This window comes from Mercenaria mercenaria, chromosome 3, assembly GCF_021730395.1.
Source record: "Mercenaria mercenaria strain notata chromosome 3, MADL_Memer_1, whole genome shotgun sequence".
Taxonomy (NCBI): Eukaryota; Metazoa; Mollusca; class Bivalvia; order Venerida; family Veneridae; genus Mercenaria; species Mercenaria mercenaria.
In genome coordinates, this window is record NC_069363.1 from 82,490,558 (window position 1) to 82,510,902 (window position 20,345).

General features: G+C 33.8%; 1 protein-coding gene across 2 annotated transcripts in view; it reads right to left on the reverse strand.

Annotated features, from left to right (window-relative positions):
• The window catches only part of LOC123524251 (protein patched homolog 1-like), a 77,406-nt gene that overhangs the window by 36,020 nt on the left and 21,041 nt on the right, over positions 1 to 20,345 (reverse strand). For both annotated transcript variants that reach the window (XM_053539078.1, XM_045302313.2), the window contains 7 exons: positions 18,295 to 18,481; positions 17,900 to 17,969; positions 17,325 to 17,419; positions 10,979 to 11,177; positions 3,732 to 4,001; positions 3,187 to 3,318; positions 2,194 to 2,352 (listed from right to left, as the gene is read on the reverse strand). In XM_053539078.1, the coding sequence (XP_053395053.1) occupies positions 2,194 to 2,352; positions 3,187 to 3,318; positions 3,732 to 4,001; positions 10,979 to 11,177; positions 17,325 to 17,419; positions 17,900 to 17,969; positions 18,295 to 18,481 (1,112 nt within the window). The remainder of the gene's footprint in view (positions 1 to 2,193; positions 2,353 to 3,186; positions 3,319 to 3,731; positions 4,002 to 10,978; positions 11,178 to 17,324; positions 17,420 to 17,899; positions 17,970 to 18,294; positions 18,482 to 20,345) is intronic.

A 20,345-nucleotide genomic window follows, 5' to 3' on the forward strand; every position in this document is an offset into this window, starting at 1 on the left:
GATTGACAGGTGCATGGCCGCTGATTTAATGTTGTTCTGTCACTGTTTCTGCATATGTGTAAATATTTAAATGTGTTCTTGTTAAGGATACGAAATTTTTATCATATGCTCTTTTAATACAAGAAAAAATTTTGATAACGACTTATGCAAATGTCTACTTTTAACAGTACCAACACTGTCAAGAGTAAAAGTGTTTGTTTTTTACAGAAGGTTATTAATAATACCATACTGTAACTTTTGAAGAAAAAAATAATAAGGGACAGACCCTATCTGCTAATATGCAACTGATAATTTATTTCTAATTATGTTTATCTTTTCAATACACTAGCGTCTAAAAATGTATCATTCACAAGGCTAGGTTTCTTTAATTCCTGAATTCTGTGTAACAAATTTTAAACACCAATTAACAACATTTCGGAAAAAAATACGTTTTAAATTCAGATGGATTTTTCCTTATATTTTAAAAGACCTGTACCAATGCTGTAATGTTTAACCCTTATCATACTAAACACATTGATTCTGCCTTTGCGACCAGTGTAGATCATGATCAGCCTGCATGTCCATGTAGTCTGATCATGATCTGCACTGTTCGCCATTCAGTCAGTATTGTTTTGTTAAGCACCCCTTTTAACAGTTAATGGTACTGTCCAAATTGAAAGATGGACAAGTTCATTATAGAAATTTAGCAGGATAAGGGTTAAAAAATGCAAATACTGCTTCATTTTCAAATTTAAACAGAAAAAGAATAAAATACTTTCTCAATTTTATAGCTGAAACTGTTAAGTTTTATAATGATGGATTTTCTCAACACTTAGATCTGTGAAAACGTTTATCATATAAAATCAATGTTTTGTGTTTATGTATTCGCATTTTATGCAAATAAACATTACATTTTATGATTTCAGCAAAAAGTCAAATGCAGTGTTTATGACGTGTTGACAGTTCTGTGGCAAGGACCACACACGGAACAAACAATCTTTTTTTATCAACCTTTCCCCAATAACAGTGATCAGTCACTGCCTTCAAGAAAAGAAATTCTTTGTGGTTTGTTTATGCAAAATGTTATGATGGAAGAACACAGAGAAATACTGTGATTTTATTATTGGGCAGGCTATACATTTATCAAAGCATAAACCTACTCTTTCTATTGAAACTGCTTTAATACATATCACCAAGAATCGAAATAAAATGAAACTGTTCAGTCATTCCAATTTACACAAGTGAGATGCTACAATTTAGTGGCTTTTGACCCATTTTTAAATTAAAGTTTCTCAAAGCAATAAAATAACACAGCACCACCTCACTAACTTTAATATGAGCTTTGTGCTAATGAAGAAGTGGTTTTAGATTGCTAGGCTGATGGCAGAGGGGTCTGAGGTGGTTTTAGATTGCTGGGCTGACGGCAGACGGGTCTGAGGTTTGACTCCTGGCTGCTCAATCGGTTACACCTCTAAAGACATTTTCTATATTTCATATTCAAGGGTTTTTGGGGTTTTTTTTTTAAAGATAGAATTCTGGAGTTTTATTGATAGAATTTCAGACTCCTATGCTCAGTCAAAATAATTGCATATTTCACCTTTTAATTCACTGGTTAATTGTTGCTACAGATGGGCAAATATTTTGAAAATAGTGCACCTTGCAAATCTTTTTAACTGAATAATGATGAATCAGTTTGTACTCTACTTTAGTAGACAGTCCAAAAATGTAGATATATATTGTATTGTTTGACTTAATCATTATCATAAATTATTAGATACTGTACAGAATTAATTATCTGGCTTAAACACAATAACAAATGAGCCATCAATTAAAGAACGTACAGTAAAGACAGAATTTAGAAAGAAGTGCAATTTTTGTAAAATTTTACATTATTTACATGGAATATACAAATTAAACTTAGGCAGGATGACTGGGTGAATCTGTCTCACTCATTACAAAGTTCAATGTTTACAAATATAGCAATAATCAAATTCATTATGTAAATTTGAAAAAATAATGTTAAAAAGTTTGTATGCATCTATTTATAGTTCATCACGTGTTCAAGTAATCATTATAACAAGAATTTGTCTGCATACGTGCATAACATAATGCAAGGCTACAATCATGCAAAATATAAAAAATTAAAGTAAGTGAAAAATTACAACAAAAAAATGATTAAATGATATAAGATGAATGAAATAATCTGAATCCTACCTGTGTGGTTGAAGCGTTGAAAGCAATGCCAAGGATCGAACAAATCCCGAGTCCTGCAGCTACGGCTAAAGCCACTAGGAGAACACCAGCGATACCAATACCACTTTGGGACTGTATCACATTGTTCCAGCGTAGTAGTGTTACACAAGCATAAAACAACTGAAAAATATGAAAATCAAAGCAACTGATTGACCAATGGAAACATACATGATATTTACCATTATTATACCTCTCTTTTGCCTACAATGATAAAATCCCATTACCCGAGAAAGAGATATTTTGACTATCAAAAACATTTTCAACCTTTTTGACACGTGACCAAGCAAAATTGACTGTCAGGTCATGTGACCGCGCTGATATTTTGAATGTCATATAAGGGCAATTAACTCCTTCAATTTTTTAGCCATATGATTGCCTCCCTTGTACACATATAGTAGTGATGTCACAATTTAATGTGTACACAGGCGATAACCGCGCTAAAGATTAAACTGTTAAATTAAATGAATTAAAAACATTTTTATGTACTAAATTTTGTTGGTATAATAAAATAAATATCATATGGCAGCGTGTGTGACATTGATATTGTCAATCCTCGAAACAGAATGTCATCACTCGGCTTTCGCCTCGGGCGACATTCTGCCCTCGGGTTGACAATATCAATGTCACACACACTGCCATATGTTATTTATATAATGTCTAAGAGAACAGGGAGCATTCATTAAAGTTTTAAAGTGTGCACTGTATGTAGTAATTGTTGACTGACAATTATGTTACTGAAAAGTATGATTTTATTACCGAAAGGGTCTTCCAACTGGAAACAAACATAATCTGTTTCAAGAAAAATGATCAAATATTGATCATTACATTAATTTACTTGATACATAACGAAAACCATGGATAAGACAGCATTTTGTGATCTCCTGTAGTCAGTGTTATATGGCATATGCAGTGTCGACTTAACGGTGGCATATTTCTAAAGTTTCGCAAACTTACCATAAGGATGTAACCAATGGCAACACGTGGAATACTGATGCTGGAAAACTCCTTCATTATGTCCATCAGTGATGTCATTGAGAATCCGTACATATTGTCCGTCATTGTGTCATTGTTAAAACCGTTCATTGTCTGAAATAACAAAAATATTATATATTAATCATTCAATCTGCACAATATCTTAAAATCAAAATAAAAAAAAAAGAAGCAAAAACGTCAGCTTTTATAGAACTTGGTTAGATGTCAATGGAAAGCCAATACTTAAATGTTTCAAATATTCCATTTACGTCTGCCGGAAATACACTTAGTACAATTTTGGGAAGGAATAACAAGAAATAACAGTCAACCAGACACTGCAGAGAATGCCACAGAAAATTCTACCTGACCCCCAACAGAAAATTCTACCTGATCCACAACAAAGCTTATTTCTGATTGACTTTAAAGGTTGTATTTTCCAACAATATTCTCAGCAGTGCAGTAACTTTTCAAGTTTAGGAGGGAAAAACTTTAATAACTGCAACTGCACAGACCTATGTAATACTTACATCTGTAAATTTTCTATGCCAGGCCTCTAGAACCATTCTTGCTCTTTCCTGTGTCCAGTCAATACCAGTGGTCTTGTAGTCCTTCTTCCAGTATTCGTACATCTGGCTTTCTCCCATCAACAAGAAGACAGACTGGAGGGCCTCAGCTCTTACAATGTGACCTGACTGGTTCTTCCTTACCCCGCCCACTATTAGGTCCTCATCCCAGTGCATGTACTTGGTTGCGAAACCATAGCAACCACCTGTTAGTTCTGCCCCGAAGTCTGGCTCCTTTGAAAGAGAAAGAGAAAAATAAGTTCAAGTCAAACAAGTTATATCAAATAAAACAAATTTCACCCAATGTTTGGCTGAATGAATTTTGCAAAATTTTGATTTTCAAGTTACAGGAATAGAGTGACTGGCGTCATTACCCCATTCTTTCAATGACTAATCGCTATTTATAACAACTACAACAACATGATGATGATGATCATCAACAACAACAACAATTACTGCAAGTGCTGTTCCAGCAAAATAATAAAAAACCTAAATGAGCATTTCAGTGGAAGACAATTCTCTAAAGCTAATCAGTTATCATTTTCAACAATTATTCTTTTTTTATTGCTTTTAATTTTTTGATGGCCACAATTAAGTGAGGAATGACAAAGTGTTTCAGTAAGTTGTTAAAACATGTAAAAAACCAAGTCTTGTTGTATCTAGAGTGCATATTTGTTGTATGTTTTGGATGAATTAAGAATTACCAGAATTTCTTTGAAAGAGGCATACTTGATTGTTATTCAAGATGACATCCTGGCATTCAGAAATAAGTTCTGGTAAAAACCAAGCACATCTGGTGGAACAATAGCTCAAATAGCAGATGAGCAAAGAATAAATACTTCTGCAACCAATGACTTGTTAAACACACATTTGACCTTCACAAGTTTTCTAGGAAGATTTTTTCCTCTGTTTTCTTGTGTTTATTTATTGCATTTGTTAGTATGTTGTCACAGTAGTATGCAGTGGAAATGTGGCAGAAGATATTCCAAGAAATCTGTCAATGGCAACAGACAGGATAAATGTAGTAGACAACAGTTGGTAAACTGCCTTCAATATGGAATAGCCCACACAGATGCAGAGCTCAAATTTCTTTTTTTTTCAAAAGAGTTTACAGTAGATCTATATAATAGGTTAATGTGTTTAAGTACGAAATGATCAGCAGTTAGGTTAAATATTTCATAAATAATTGACTCCTCCATCCCCCTAGCAAAAAAGTCAATTTAGATGTGACATAAATATACAGCCAATTAGCATTTTAAGAATGATCCTTGAAAAACTAACTTTTCAACACCCAAATAACAGAGTGATACTATTTCTTAAAAGAAAATAACAAGTGTCTGTACAATTCTTTTCATGTTCCGTAAGTCCATACAATTTTGTGGGTTTAACCCTTATCATACTGGACACAACTGATTCTGCCTTTGCGACCAGTGTAGATCATGAGCAGCCTGAACATCCGTGCAGTCTGATCATGATCTGCACTGTTCGCCATTCAGTCAGTAACTTTTTGGTAAGCACCCCTTTTAACAGCTTATGGTACTGTCCAAATTGAAATATGGACAAGTTTATTATAGAAATTTAGCAGGGTAAGGGTTAAAGGACTGTTTCATAGGGAAATGAATTTGTGGACCTGCTTATCAAGATAGAAAAAAAAAGGTAACTTTTACGTTCACTGGGATCTCAATTCACGGATTGATGCAACTTATTATCCAAAAAAATAATTCCCCCGCACATATTGATGATTTGACAGTATTTTTGTTATGTGAAAACCAGATACCATAAGTATTTGCAATTTAGAAGTGACTGTTCTGTCATTATGATGTACTGTAGTGTCAGTTACCGACTGCTCACTTCCATGTCATGGCATCATAATGTGGAGTCAATTAATCTGACATGTCATTAACCTATTGCCTACTTTTGTCTTGCCACCAGTCAAGTGCCATAAGAATTGTATGGCAACATTTTTTGACATCTTCGTTTTTTTTGTCTTGGCCTTATCGCAACTTATCATGTACCTTGCCAAAGTGCATATTACAAAATTCTGTCAAAAGGCGAACAACTTTTAAAAAAAATTGCTACATTTCCCTCAGCAACATGAAAAAAACTCAAAATTCCACCTGTCCAAAATAGATCAGCAATTGATTCAACAGCTAAAAATCAAATCGTCAATTCAGATAAATTAGCCGCACTATGAGAAAACCAACATGGTGCATTTGCAACCAGCATGGATCCAGACCAGCCTGCGCATTCGCGTCTGGTCAGAATCCATGCTGTTTGCTTTTAAAGCCTATTGCAATTAGAGAAACCGTTAGCAAACAGGATGGACCCTGTTCAGACTGCGCGGATGGCAAAGGCACTATGATGGTTTTCTCATGGCGCGGCTCAAATAGGATGCCTACTAGTATCTTCTGAATGCTTTTTTTTTAAAGAGCCACCTAAAATATCCATATTATTCTATGCCATGACATTGTGTAATATACATTCCTCACTCAAATTTCACTTTTTATGGTCAATGAAAAGGGATGTTGAATTTATAAACTGTGAAAAAATCAATATTCGTTAGGAACTAAGTTTCGTGGATTTAGTGGTTTTGTCCATCTTTGTAATTAAGTCCCTTTAACCCTGCTAAATTTCTATAATGAACTTGTCCATCTTTCAATTTGGACAGTACCATTAATTGTTAAAAGATACTAACTGAATGGCGAATGATCAGACTACACGGATGTGCAGGCTAATCATGATCTGCACTGGTCGCAAAGGCAGAATCAATGGTGTTCAGCTTGATAAGGGTTAGTCCCAATGAACAAATAAATTTCTTATACATGTAATCTTCGTAAGTTTGAATCCACAAAGTCAGCTCTCCACAAAATAGCTATTTTAGCCCAAACCACGAAATTTTACCACCACTAAATCAGGACATTTGACATTATATGCTACAAAAATACATAAATGTCAACTTTCTAGTTCATTCAAACACCGACACTCAAAACATTTACATGCGAAAATGACTGAATATTTCTAGCCGAAGTACAGTTCTATAACGTTACAGTTATTATTATTCCATTTGTTACGATGATGAGAAATGCTCATTTACGCTTGAAGATTATATGAAATAAATACGTTTTTGAGTGGGAGGCACTACCAGAACAGATCGTTATCTTCTGGTATGACCTGAAATGATTTAGAGTTCATTTAATGTTTTGCACAGTGGTTTTGTAAATGTTAATTTCTTTCTGTCTTTCTTCCTATTCAAAATATAAAGTGACCTTGACCTATTTTGTTGGTTAACTGTAATGGCTGGAAATGTTTAAGAAATGTTGTACGGTGTTGAGCCATTGTGGAGAAGAATGTGTTATGGTGGGGATATGAACAGGTGTAGTGAAGAAATTTGGAATGGAGATCTTCTGTTTTGGAGGTACTACCACTACTACTGCAAGTTTCTCCTCTGCTAAAGAGTTTAAGACAAACTGAATATGGATTCCCCATGTATAGATGTATATCCTGACTTATTAAGCAAAATGATCCCTAAGTCAAAATATGAAGGCTGACATGACCCATTCTCTGGTACATGTAAATGTTTGTGCACTTGACATAGGTTGAATAACATTCTTTGACACTATTCATTAACCAGGTTAATGAGCAGCAATTAGCTGACCTGACATATTTTGAAGTAATACTACATGAAATACACAATAAATTTTGTAACTTCTTCTCCTCAGTTAAACAACAACTTCCCAACATGAATCACAGGCTGAGGATGAAGTTCACACACACTTTTTTAAATCATCACTGAGAACAGTAACTCACCCAGGGATCAAACTTATGACCTCTTGAATTATAGTCTAGGGCTCAACCTGCCCAGATAACTGGGCAGGCTTGCCTAATTCAAAGTCAAAGAAATCTTGTCTATCCATATTCCTAATCATACATTGCTCAAGGAGAGTCTGGCATATACAAGAAAGTAACCTTTTTGTACTTAAAGTTCAATGGAGAGCTGTTTAATTACCAAAACAAACATTGTTATGAAATCTGGAATGCTTCAAGAGATTTTAAGATAATATAAAATGGTGTAAAACTGGTGATGAAAAACTACTGAACTTGCACATAAACAATGGCAGTTACTGACTGGGTGTAAGAGAAGCTAATGTTTTAAGAAGTTATTCAAAGTTCACAACAAGAACATAAAAATATTTATTAAGAGTAGATTCTCAATAATGGATTGGCAGCCAAACAGAAGTATCTTGTGAGGAATCATTTAAACAATTAGACGAGTTTGGCACTTAATTAAAACATCTTATATGTGGGTTCATTAGAACTTGGAGAAAGAGCTCAAGTCTGTTTCTCAAGTTATGAAAATGCAATGGATTTCATCTTCAACACAACTGCTACAGAATATACATATTACTGTAGACCTATATTGCTTAATAAACAATGCGCAGTTCTTCTCACAATTTGTGTAACAAAAAATTTGGTACAATAATTGTTATATTAGCTGGATTGTGATGAAAGCTTAATAAAAGATATTTGAATCATTCTTAAATTATATCTGCTTCCTGTGAAGCACCAGAATGGTTACTGGTACTGTGTAACTTGATGTGGTAAGCAGTCATAACCAAGTTAGGTTCAAACCTACAACCACAGTACACATCTTCACACAAATACTTCCTTTTTAACATCTTACAGTTTGTCTAAATACATGTATCAAAAAAAATCACGAAGCAATGAAACCAGCACTTAGTTCTGAGATATTTTCAAGCAAAAGCTTCAATTCGAAGATGATTTTTAAAAATCTATATTTTCCTAACAGTTTTCTAAATAACAATTGATAAGCATGTGACTTTGTAACGTGACTGGTACGTTATATTATCAAATGAATTAAATCAAAATTCACTCAGGAAGATAATTGACAGAACCGATTATAATTACGTACATCAATTTTTCTTTATCATTACTAAAATAATCTCATTCTGTTAAAAACATTTTAACAAAATAACAAAATTATTCAAACAATCACTCTATAATCATATGCGTGGTATAAAATCAATGTTGAGACGTTTTCTTATTTCTAAACTTGAAATCAAATTGAGCATTGTCAATTACAGTGATTTGAAATTCGATTTGAAATTCGCGATACTAAATCAATGTAAGATAATGCAGCGTATGTGATAAAATTTAACCGGTAGGCATTGGGACCACACATCGTAACTGACAAATATAACTGATTGCTCTTGGTTGAACTTGAGTTATTTTCAAATGTATTTAAGCATAAAACTAAACATTTTGAACCATTTCACAAATTTATATGATAACATAATTAGCATAAAATGATTTATAAACTGCAAAAACAGACATTTTGACTGCAGACACTCTTTTATTACAGCTGAATAACGAAGGATCTCCAAAATGTGTAGTTACCTTGTATCTTTCTTAGTCTCCAATAGCTTTTATGGGAAAAAAATGACGGGGGGAAAAAAGAACAAAATGCTTCTATGATACTTCTGCAGTATACGTTGAAAGCTTGAAATCGGGAACTTACCATATAAATAGAAGCACTAAAAATCTACTAAAAAGTCAAGCGTCAGACAGATATTAGAGAAAACAGTGATGAAAACACATGGAGAGAAAGAGTGGTAGAGAAATATAAAGAGGGAGAAAGTAACTAAAGGTTTTGGAAGGAAAGAAAGAAAAAGGGATAAACAGAATGTTTTCACATTAAGCCTAAATGACCTAAATTTTTATACTACAAAATAACTATAGTAATTTCATGTCCATGTAATCTTCCTGTATATTATGTACAGTGGTAAATGCCAAGCATTTTGTAACTGACTCTGGACAAGAATATAAAAGAAAGCTAAACAATGCTTTATAGATAGGCAAGAGTTCTTCAAGATACTCTGGTATGCAGCCATATTTTGGTGGTACAAGACTCTATGCCAGGAATGCATCTACGATGGCATCATGAAATGTTATAAACGTCAACATGGATCGGATCAGCCGCACAGATTCTGACAACTGATAGCAGGGAACAGTTCCTCGTACATGATTCTACATGCCTACTCTCGTGTCATCTGACGGGCGAAAACACAAAGTGAAAACATAATGAATCTTGGCCTACATTCGATGTCCTTCTGGAAGCAGGATTACAGACTTCTGTAGAGATAAACTATCAGATATTCTAAAACAAGACTACTGGTCTCCATGTTTCCTCTTTTCGTTCAGACCTAACATATGCATACGGAAAGCGAACGACCTTTTTATACCTAGCTTATGCCAAGACAACTGCAAATGTTGAAATATTCAAGAAATCTTTGTATACCTGCATTAACCAGCAAGATTATCGTTTTTAAACAAATTTCACCAGAATTCAAGACATGTCTGCCTTGCATCTTTAATATTAATGTGCTAATTTATTACCACACAGAAAGTTCCTACTATGATACTGGTTACCTTGTTCTATGAAAATCTGACTTCACGAGAAAAGAAAAGCATTTGTTCTCGAAAACAAATAATTTTCCGAAAGCAACTAACAGCATGAAACTCCACATGAATGCACTATCTGAAATCCTCCAGTTAAATAGAAGCTTATGATAAATTTGTTACCAGTTTATAATGCACCTGAAATTGAGCAATGACAATTTTCCCGTATTATATTTTTTTCAGTGCTGCGGACTCCAACAGTGAAGAGCTATGCTTTTTGTAGGTGTGCATCAGGAATAGTAAAAAACAATTGAACAAATTCTTTTGCGCAGGCAAAGACGTATTTTAAAAGGCGAAATGTTCTATACATATGACATAGGAATATGATTTACATTTATTACAATCGTATTTCACCTAATTAGCAATCCTACACATTCTGTAAGTATTTAAATGAACCCATGACCTACAGTCACTTATGACCCTTTTAGGTCTAACAGGAGCAAATAAATCTACATATTATAATGTAATGAGCATAACTTGTGCTTCAGCCATTCAAATAAAAATATACCGGTAAACTCAAAGTAATCAGTATGTTTAAGATCTTCTGCTGACTCATTAAGAACAATGTCAGTATACTGTGTGGTACAAATTTCAGATTTATTGTGTGTTTGTAAAGACACATGCTTTTTTACCATATGGTGCTCCATCATAAATTCTGATCCAATTTCTTTTTTCTTACAGATTGTTTAAATCGGTGTCACCAGGCGAGATGACTGAACGATTAAAACACGTACCTGCTGCGACACTTTGTTTGGGGCTGTATCGGGACAATCAGGATCAGTAGGATCGATGCATGGTTTTTCTTGGTACCCAGAAGATATCCCTGACTTCAATAAGACTTCCTCCATCATATCGCCGTCAGGAAAATCCTCTTTCATTTTCTGTACCAGCTCAAGCGGGTTCAGGTTGATCCATCTCAGTTGCACAAAACCACTGGAAATAAGGAAACAAAGTCTTGTATTCAGTCATTCCTACATTTTCTTTATGATCAAACATCAACGTTGTCACTTTTTAACCCTTACCCAGCTAAATTCCTATAATGAACTTGTCCGTCTTTCAATTTGGACAGTTACATTAACTGTTAAAAGGGGTGCTTACCAAAAAGATACTGACTGAATGGCAAACAGCGCAGATCTTGATCAGACTGCATGGATGTGCAGGCTGATCATGATCTACACTGGTCACAAAGGCAGAATAAATCTTGTCCAGCATGATAAGGGTTAACAATGAAAGAACTTCAAAACAATATCTGATCAGGTGACAGAAAAAAAACATACAACAAAAAACAAAAACAGCTAAATAAAAACACCTAAGAAATGAATGAAGATGTTAGTTCATAAGGTGTGGGTCATTTTCATAAGGAATCAATAAGACATGTTCTACAAGAATTTCAAGGTACACCCTAATGCACAGCTCTCCCAGTTCAAAATAAAGAGACTTTTCAACATGAATTTGTAGAGAATCTATTCTTTGCATTAAATCCTTCATCAACTTGAACATTTTTTACAGCTTTTTTATATATGTATTGGTTATCTGAATCAAGTAAGCGGGACTTGAGTTTTTCATCCCTCACTTTTTTTTATTTATACTATCCTCTATAACATCCTACCTGTTCTGGAAGAATTATTGGAGCATTAAATCCTCACAGAAAAAAAAATACACGCACTATCAAGGAATATGTTCTATGAAATTGGGCCAACATTTTAACAATCAAACAGACCACCCCAGTACACCTACAAGGCTTGATCTATATCTTTTGGAATGGATAGAAATTTCTTATTAACATCACTAATAGGATGCCTTGAGGTAGTCAAAATATGCATCTAAAAACAGAGAAAAGTATCTTTTGATGTACAATCCAGTTTAATCGAGTGAAATTTGTTAAAACTGGAGAAAAGTTGGAGGTTTATCTTGAGCAACGTCATTTTCAGTATTTTAGAAGCCCGGAAAGTTTGAAATGTAAACATCCTGACAGTTTTAAGAGTAGTTTTACTGGTGGATTTTTATGGAACTATTTTTAGCAGCACACTAAAAACTCAGTTGAAATCCATCAAATTTTTTCCAGTTGTTCCTAACTTGCAAGGATCTGTCAGCAACGGTGAACTTCTCTTGTTTATCAAGGAAAGAATCCCCAAGTTTTTTACTTATCTCTTCTCTTATCTAAACTCTCTGGGAAATAATTGATTAAAAATCTTGGATTCTTTTACTTGACATGCAGAAGAACCAGGTTACAGTAAGGAGAAAATGTAAACAGTTGTAGAAACTGGGATTTGTCTTATGAAACAGAACAGACTGCGGAATTAGGCAAGTCTGTTATGAAAGAACTGTACTATGAATTCTCCATTTCAATGGAAGCAGGTATTAGTGCGTAAAGATTGTTTCATTTATGTGTCTGCATTTATAACGCATGTATAAGTGTAGTGCTCTAAAGATTTATAAGGTCAGCTTGAACTGCTTCAGCCTCAGGTCAATCAACATGGTTCAAAGGGAACCCCTTTTCCTGGGAGTGTGGGGATGGAGGCTAATGGAAATGGCGGAAGACTACTGGAAGGGGAGACAACTGGAAAAGGGTGGGGGCTACTGGAAAGGGGAGACAACTGGAAAAGGGTGGGTGCTACTGGAAAGGGGAGGCTACTGGACAGGGAAAGCCACTGGAAGATGAGGAGAGGCTACATATAACCTACAAATATGGCTAACCTACAGATGAAGACAACAAACTAAGGAAGATCTTAAAATCTCAAATAATACCTAAATGTCTTAACTAAAATGAAACCTCTCTGGTGAAAAAAACAAACAACAGTTACTGGTAAAACTGAAATAAAGTTAGTATACAGTGCTTTTTGCTCTAGAAAGGTAAATTTACTAAGAACCTCTGCTATTGGAAAAAAATTATGTCGTTGAAGGAAGTTGTTCCTGCCTTAGAAACAGTTGTTAGACTTTATACCAGATCTGTTTCTTTAAAAACCTTCAGTTTTCTCTGTTTTAACATAAAATATAAATTTACACAGTGCAATTTAAAAGAAAAATAGGTCACAAAAATGTTATGCTACATTTTTTTTTATAAATAATTCAGTAAAATCTCGCAATAAATGGGACTGTAAAAAAATAAGAATAACAAAGACCGTGTTTCAGAGTATAAAACGCTTCAATTCAGCAAATACGTTTCTGATTGTGACACTGTTTACACTGTTAAAATACTGTTCACTGGAGCAGAACTTGTCTTATGCTAGTTACCCTTAAGGCCACACATGACGACTGCGGCTTGCCCTTATCGCTCTGTTGAATATGGAAATGTCAGATATTTGATCAACAAAACTTTAAAGGTTTACTACATCTGTGCGCTTTATAACAGTTTCGTTATGAAAGTTGACATTCAGTGGAAAAAGGCAAGGTTTTCATTCAGTGATATGCAAATCTTGACGCAGCTAATGCTAAAAACGCTTACTAAATCTGTTGTATAGCTACGACCGACTTTACAAAATTCTAACGTATAATTATATTGAAGTAAGAAAAGTATTTCTATTACAATGAAGTTTTTTGGGAGGTATAAAAAAAATTATGCAGCAGTTTGTAACTAGATACAGTACCAAACAACTTCCCATAAACACATAGGGACCCCTAAAGGCAAATTGCTGTAACAGAACTTAGATGAATTAATCCAATAATAAGTCTGTAATTCTTGTTTATCTAAGCATTACCTCCCAAGAACAGCAATCAATGTACAACAAAAACATTTCAGCTTTTCATGATGGCGTTTGTTCTTGAGAGGGTGGACTGTATCTTACTTAACACTTGCTTATACTTACAAGCCTGGGATTCAGTAAAAAACCAAAAGCCTGAAATTCTACATTCTAAAGCCTGAAATGTTCTTTTTCAATTGACTTAATATATAGCTAAGGGAAATTCTGGAAGCCAAAAACCTGAAATCAGAACCAGTCCTGAAAAATCCCAGGCCTGTACTATTGGACATTAAAGTTAATTAACAATAAAAACTTTTTATGACATTAAGCTACCAAAATCTAAGACTTAAATTACAATTTAGACTCTTTTACCTATGAATCAACGGAATTAACTTTACGCTCCCAGATTTTTTCTGAGACCTCTGCAGGGACAACATTTCGCAAATTATATAACATCATATGAATCCTATGTAAATACCTTTTAATAACGTTTATTTCTATTTCATGGACAAGTAGCGAAGTAAAGGATTACATCTTTCCTTGTCTACTCAAAAGCCTGCCGGATCGTATTTCAGAGTATTGACATAACAAATATCTTTAAAACCTTTGACTCGATGGCGTGTCCTTAACAAATGTCTTTGTTAAATGCAAAAAATGCTTTTTAAACTTATTCTGCTGACTGAACAAAGATGCCTGTGTTAGATTTTAAAATAATTGACAGGTAGAAAGGTTGAATCAACTTACAATACCTAGGACCTAACACAAAAAGATTTCGAGATATTGAATTTTAAAGAAAATTTAATTGCGAGAAATTAAGAATTTTTTTAAATGCTTTTGAAACAAATTAGTGGCTTAAAATATTATCGCCACTTGGTTCAAAGTGATTTTATTCAGTTTAAATGAAAACTAAAGTACAAAATCCATACTTAACCCTTACCATGATAAATTTCTGTAATGAACTTGTCCATCTTTCAATGGGCAGTACAATTTATCATTTGAAGGGGTGTTTACTGAAAATTTACTGACTGAATAGCGAACAGTGCAGACCATGATCAGACTGCACAAATACTTGCCACCAGCAGTCTAAAGGTTAATGGAGATTAACATTTTAACACGGCTGAAATTTGGTACAAAGATACCTCTGAAATCTGTTTAAATGGAAGAATAGCATCACATACGCATTAATGGATAAAAAAAACTTGTCAGATAATCTAAATTCACGTAACAAAATGCGTAGGTATATAACAAGAGTATCTTATAATTTAAAACAATTATTTATTCATGACAAGAGAAAACCCCCAAAATTATTTTAAAATCATAAAATTACATTCTTGGCAGCAGTATACTTACTCTTTCAAGACTAAATGATAAGGCGTGGACCACACCGGTTGGCAATGCAATGAATGCCATTGTAAAGCAAGTAGATTTTTCATTTCATTAAATGCAAAAATTACGTTCAAATTACAAAATTATGTAAATTACACTACGGTTTGAATTTCTTATTGATTCCAATAGAAACTGATATTATAAATAATAGGTTTTTTATTTGATAGACCAGTACTGATAATAGATTTATGCAAAGATATAGGCGGGGAAAGGAAACTTTAACACTGTCAGGATGACTTTTTTTACATGAACTTTGGTAACAACATGCTAAAACCATGGCACATATTACATACTTTGATATTGTGTGGCTAATTAGAAAGGAAAAGATAAAACAAAAATGGACCTTAAAACAAATCAACAAAGTACCACCCACATTTTCTTTGGGTTTGCATTTTCCTTTGTGAATATCAAAGATATGTGTTTAAGCATTTTCTGTTTTTGCTTTTTAACTATAAAAGTGTTGTATTCTACATTTAAACATCATTTGCGACTTTGTAATGACGTTAAATTCACTATTTACATATAGCTTTAACATAAAACGTTCTGTTTGAACAACAAACAAATTCAAAAACTGAGTTTTCATCAAAGCATTTTCCTTCTTTTCATTTTTCAACTTAAGAAGTATCCACATCATTTGCAGTTCTGTATTATGATGTTGCATTAACTGTTAACACGTCTTTCATATTAGCGTATCGTTAAAACAACAAAAACATTTGAGACTGTTATTTCGCAAACTTAAAAGCTGAATAATGTACCAAGAGAAATAATTACAGGCCATTTTACCAAGTTCTTCGCTTTTATAACGGTGCTATTTAAACTATCATGGCTTTTGTATTTTGTCTTGCAACACCAGCATTTCTGTTGTACAAACAAAACAATCTATTGTAATCTAACTGATAAACAGCCATTCTTTTTGTGCTTCCACTTCAAAAACGTCTACCGTCTACGTGGGAGGTTTCGAAGACGGAACAAATTTGAAATCAAGTAAACTGCCCCAGCTTTCTCGAGTGCAAAAGTAGGAATTAAATTTTTTGCAAAGTATCTATATTTGTGTCAAAAAGTCCTTACATTATTATGAAAGTATAATCAATTAACATATCAGCTTTTGATTTATTGTTCTGAGTTAAAACTTTATTGTGGATAGGCCGACAACTGTTTGATATATGAACATATCAACAAAGGTGATCAACATACAATATAGTGATCTCTATTAAGGAGCACAAAAACCTCTCTGAAACTACTCAAAAGGACAACAGACTCTCGCCATGTTTCTAGATATATATCTTAATATATATAATTTTAATCCAAAAACTTGCTTGCACTACACTACTTACATCCCCTTGCAGCACTACTGCTGGCACTGCTTTAATTTAGCAAACAAAACTAGTACTTTTCTTAAATGTTTTGCTTGATTAGCAGACAAAACTAGGACCTTTCTAGAGCATTTCCTTCAAAAGCAGACAAAACTAGGACCGTTCTAGAACATTTGCTTGATTAGCAGACAAAACTAGGACTTTTCTAGTACATTTGCATGATTAGCAGACAAAACTAGGACCCTTCTAGTACATTTGCATGATTAGCAGACAAAACTAGGACCCTTCTAGTACATTTGCATGATTAGCAGACAAAAACTAGGACCCTTCTAGTACATCTACATGATTAGCAGACAAAACTAGGACCTTTCTAGTACATTTACATGATAAGCAGACAAAACTAGGACCCTTCTAGTACATTTGCATGACTAGCAGACAAAACTAGGACCCTTTTAGTACATTTGCTTGATTTGCAAACAAAACTAGGACCCTTCTAGTACATTTGCATGAATAGCAGACAAAACTAGGGCCTTTCTTGTAGCAGACAAAAACTAGGAAATTTCAAGACCATCTACTTTAGAAGCAAGCAAAACTAAGGTTTAACAAGAAAACTGCTTCACTAGCAGACAACATAAGTTTGCTGGTTTTGTAAGAAGATAACATACATACATTGACAATTTTAACATAAACATGACGAATACCTTAAATGGAAGTTTTGTGGTCCAAGAACTTGTGCACCTTCCCAAAAACAGTCAAGTGGTGACATCACAACACAAGGCAGAATTTGTTCCAATGTCTGTAGCAAAGAAAAATATTGTTTAGCATCATGGTAAAGTATTTTTACAACACTTCATAAATAAATCTTTGGCCATAGTTTTCTTTTTTGCTATATGACCAGTCTACTGTTCCGTTGCCATCGACAGCCCTTAAAGTGAAAATTTTGGGGAAAAAACTTGAATATCTATATCTGATGCCACTTAACAAAACTTGACAGAAATCAAACCTGAATCTTGTTTCTCAAGGCTCTGCTTTCGTTAAACGTTCACTATTGTTACCAGCCTGCAAGGATGATCTCAAAATTCAACATAAAAGACTAATTAATCAGCTTGTTAGATATCAATTAAATTTCAAAAGTTTGAAGCCAACTATACAGATAGCAATTACACAGATTCTGTTCACAAACACATTTACTTATTTCACTTAAACAAAGCCGCAGGGAGATTTAAAGCAGAGGTTCTCTAAATGTATGTAGGTGACCCAATATATTTCCACTTACATTGTCAATTAAGCTATCTTCGAACATGGGAAACTGTGCCAGGTAGCAAAGGTCTCGGAATTTCCATTGGCTGAAAAAAAACAAAAAAACATATATTTATAGTAAGTAACAAGGCTACACATTGGGCATCCCTATCTATTTGTACGTTAAGACAAATATTGATCCCCTCACACCAAATTCAAAATCAAAAAGCGAAAGAGAAGAACAAACTTTAAGATTCAGAGGCATCTGGTTGTTAGCCAGCAAACTTCTGACTTGCTCTAAAAGTTTTATTTTTGTAAAACATTTATTAACTTTGAAAATCTTTAAATCATTCTATGATCATAATAAAACCAAACTAATCTGAAATTGCCATATGAACTAAACAATAACAAAGTCCAAACTAAGTAACTTACAGATCAAACATGGTGACGGTGATTTCCGATGCTTTAACAAGGGCATCTCTATGTTGTTTAAATGATTCCTGTGTCAATACATTGTTCCCAACCTTTGGTGTCTGTATCACAACTTGATTGGTTATATCGCTGCCAGCGCCAATCGCTTCTTTGGTATAGGTAAGTTCCTTTTCTAAACGACCACCCTCTGCAAAACGAAAAATAAATGTTTAGCTTTCTGGAAAAAAAATATCAAATTTTTAGTAAATACTTAAAATGATAAAATAAACTAGAGTCACAACAATTAAGTAAGGGATTGAACTTGTTTTCATTGCTGGCTAAACTATGTATTTTGTATTTTTGATTCAGTCCGAAGCTTTTCATTGTTTCTCGTAATACTCAGCACTCATAGGCAACTGTTCTTTATTCTGCAACTTCTGTTCTTAAATCTAATCTAAATATAGCAGTAGCATTTGTGATGAATTTGCTTTATATACAACATGGGTGATACAGCCACCTGCTTTTAAAAAAAAGAAAAAAATTCAACAATTTGTGTGTTACAAACTGCTACTGTGAAACCATTACAGGCATTTTTTCCATCAATTTGGGAATGCGACCAACACTGGCTAAATTGGGAAAATGTCATTTAATTGAGAAAACTGAAACCCATAATCTACCAGGGTATATAAAGATGTTTTTTTTTTATGTTTGTGGAATGGTACAACAGTAACTGTTGTTTACTTAATCTTAATACTAAAAGCTTACCAAGGAGCAAAACAATTATAAAACAACAAAAACCCTAAAAGCTAAATCATTTGGCAATTCAGAATTGGGAAACAAACATACTTATTTCTAGCTTAGGGGAGCCCTGTATTAGTATTTGTGGTGGATTTTGCAGTTGAGTCATCCCACAAAATTAAACCTCGGTGGGAAGTAAAGTTTCCGGTTATGAGCCAAACCGTAAAACTTTGTTCCCACAAAATTAAATGGTTTGACAGTATCTGTATGTTACAACTACGAACTTGCATTGCATGCAGCAGTTCAGGAAAAGTGGTCTACGTGTGTTCCTACCATTTGTTTACAGCGAAGAGCTTTTACTGCCTCAATAACATGCATGAACAGCAAAACTCTTCTCTATTGGAGATTCATAAAACTACTAAAACTTTTATAATGATCTAGAAAACCTCTAAGTGCGGAAAGTGTGCAAACAAGAGACAGAGGTAGTGTATACAAAAAAACAAAGTGATGCTTGTCAAGTTTTCATTCATAAATCAGCAAGTTTCATTCAACATGTATTCAAAACTGGTAGCCAACACCTACATCAATTTAACCTCCAAAACTAAAGCATTTTGATGAAAGGTAGAAAGTTGTAACATCTCAAGTTTGTATTTAAAGCATTAGCTCTGTATTTTAACACTGACCTATAAACATACCGTTGCGGTAGGTGACATAAAATGCCTTCAGGGCAACACTGTCTCATGATAAATCGCGTTTTGAATTTATCTACGTGTTACAAAAAGTACTATTAGCTTGGCCTGACCTAGGTCGTAATCATTAATTTACAAAATGAGAAATTCACAAAGGATGATCAGTTTTTTTTGTTTTATTTTAAAATATGAAATTTACCCAAATGATATAGATTGGAAGAATAATTCCAGTGTAATGGACAGGAGGTTTAAAGAAAGGGGATTTTTTTTCATGAAGAGCTGACCTTGCATAGAACAAAAATGTAAAAAAAACTTGCAATCTGCATTTAAAATACTTTCTTACCTTTGAAATACCAGGCAATAAATTATCTAAATTTAAGAACACAAACAATAAATCTGACAAGAGGCTTTAATGTGATGATTAACATCTTTAGACTTTATAAAGGGGAGATGATTTGGTGATTGTGGTGGTGCAGGGTGGTGCTGTGGGGAAATAGAGGGGAGGGTCGATTTGGGAGAGATATAATTTGAAGTACGATAGTTCAATCTTTCCTTTTGAAAAAATAACATCATAATAAGTCTGGGACGTAATTACTAGCCTCAGCATGTGTAATATATAACGGCACCAGTAAACATGTAATTATG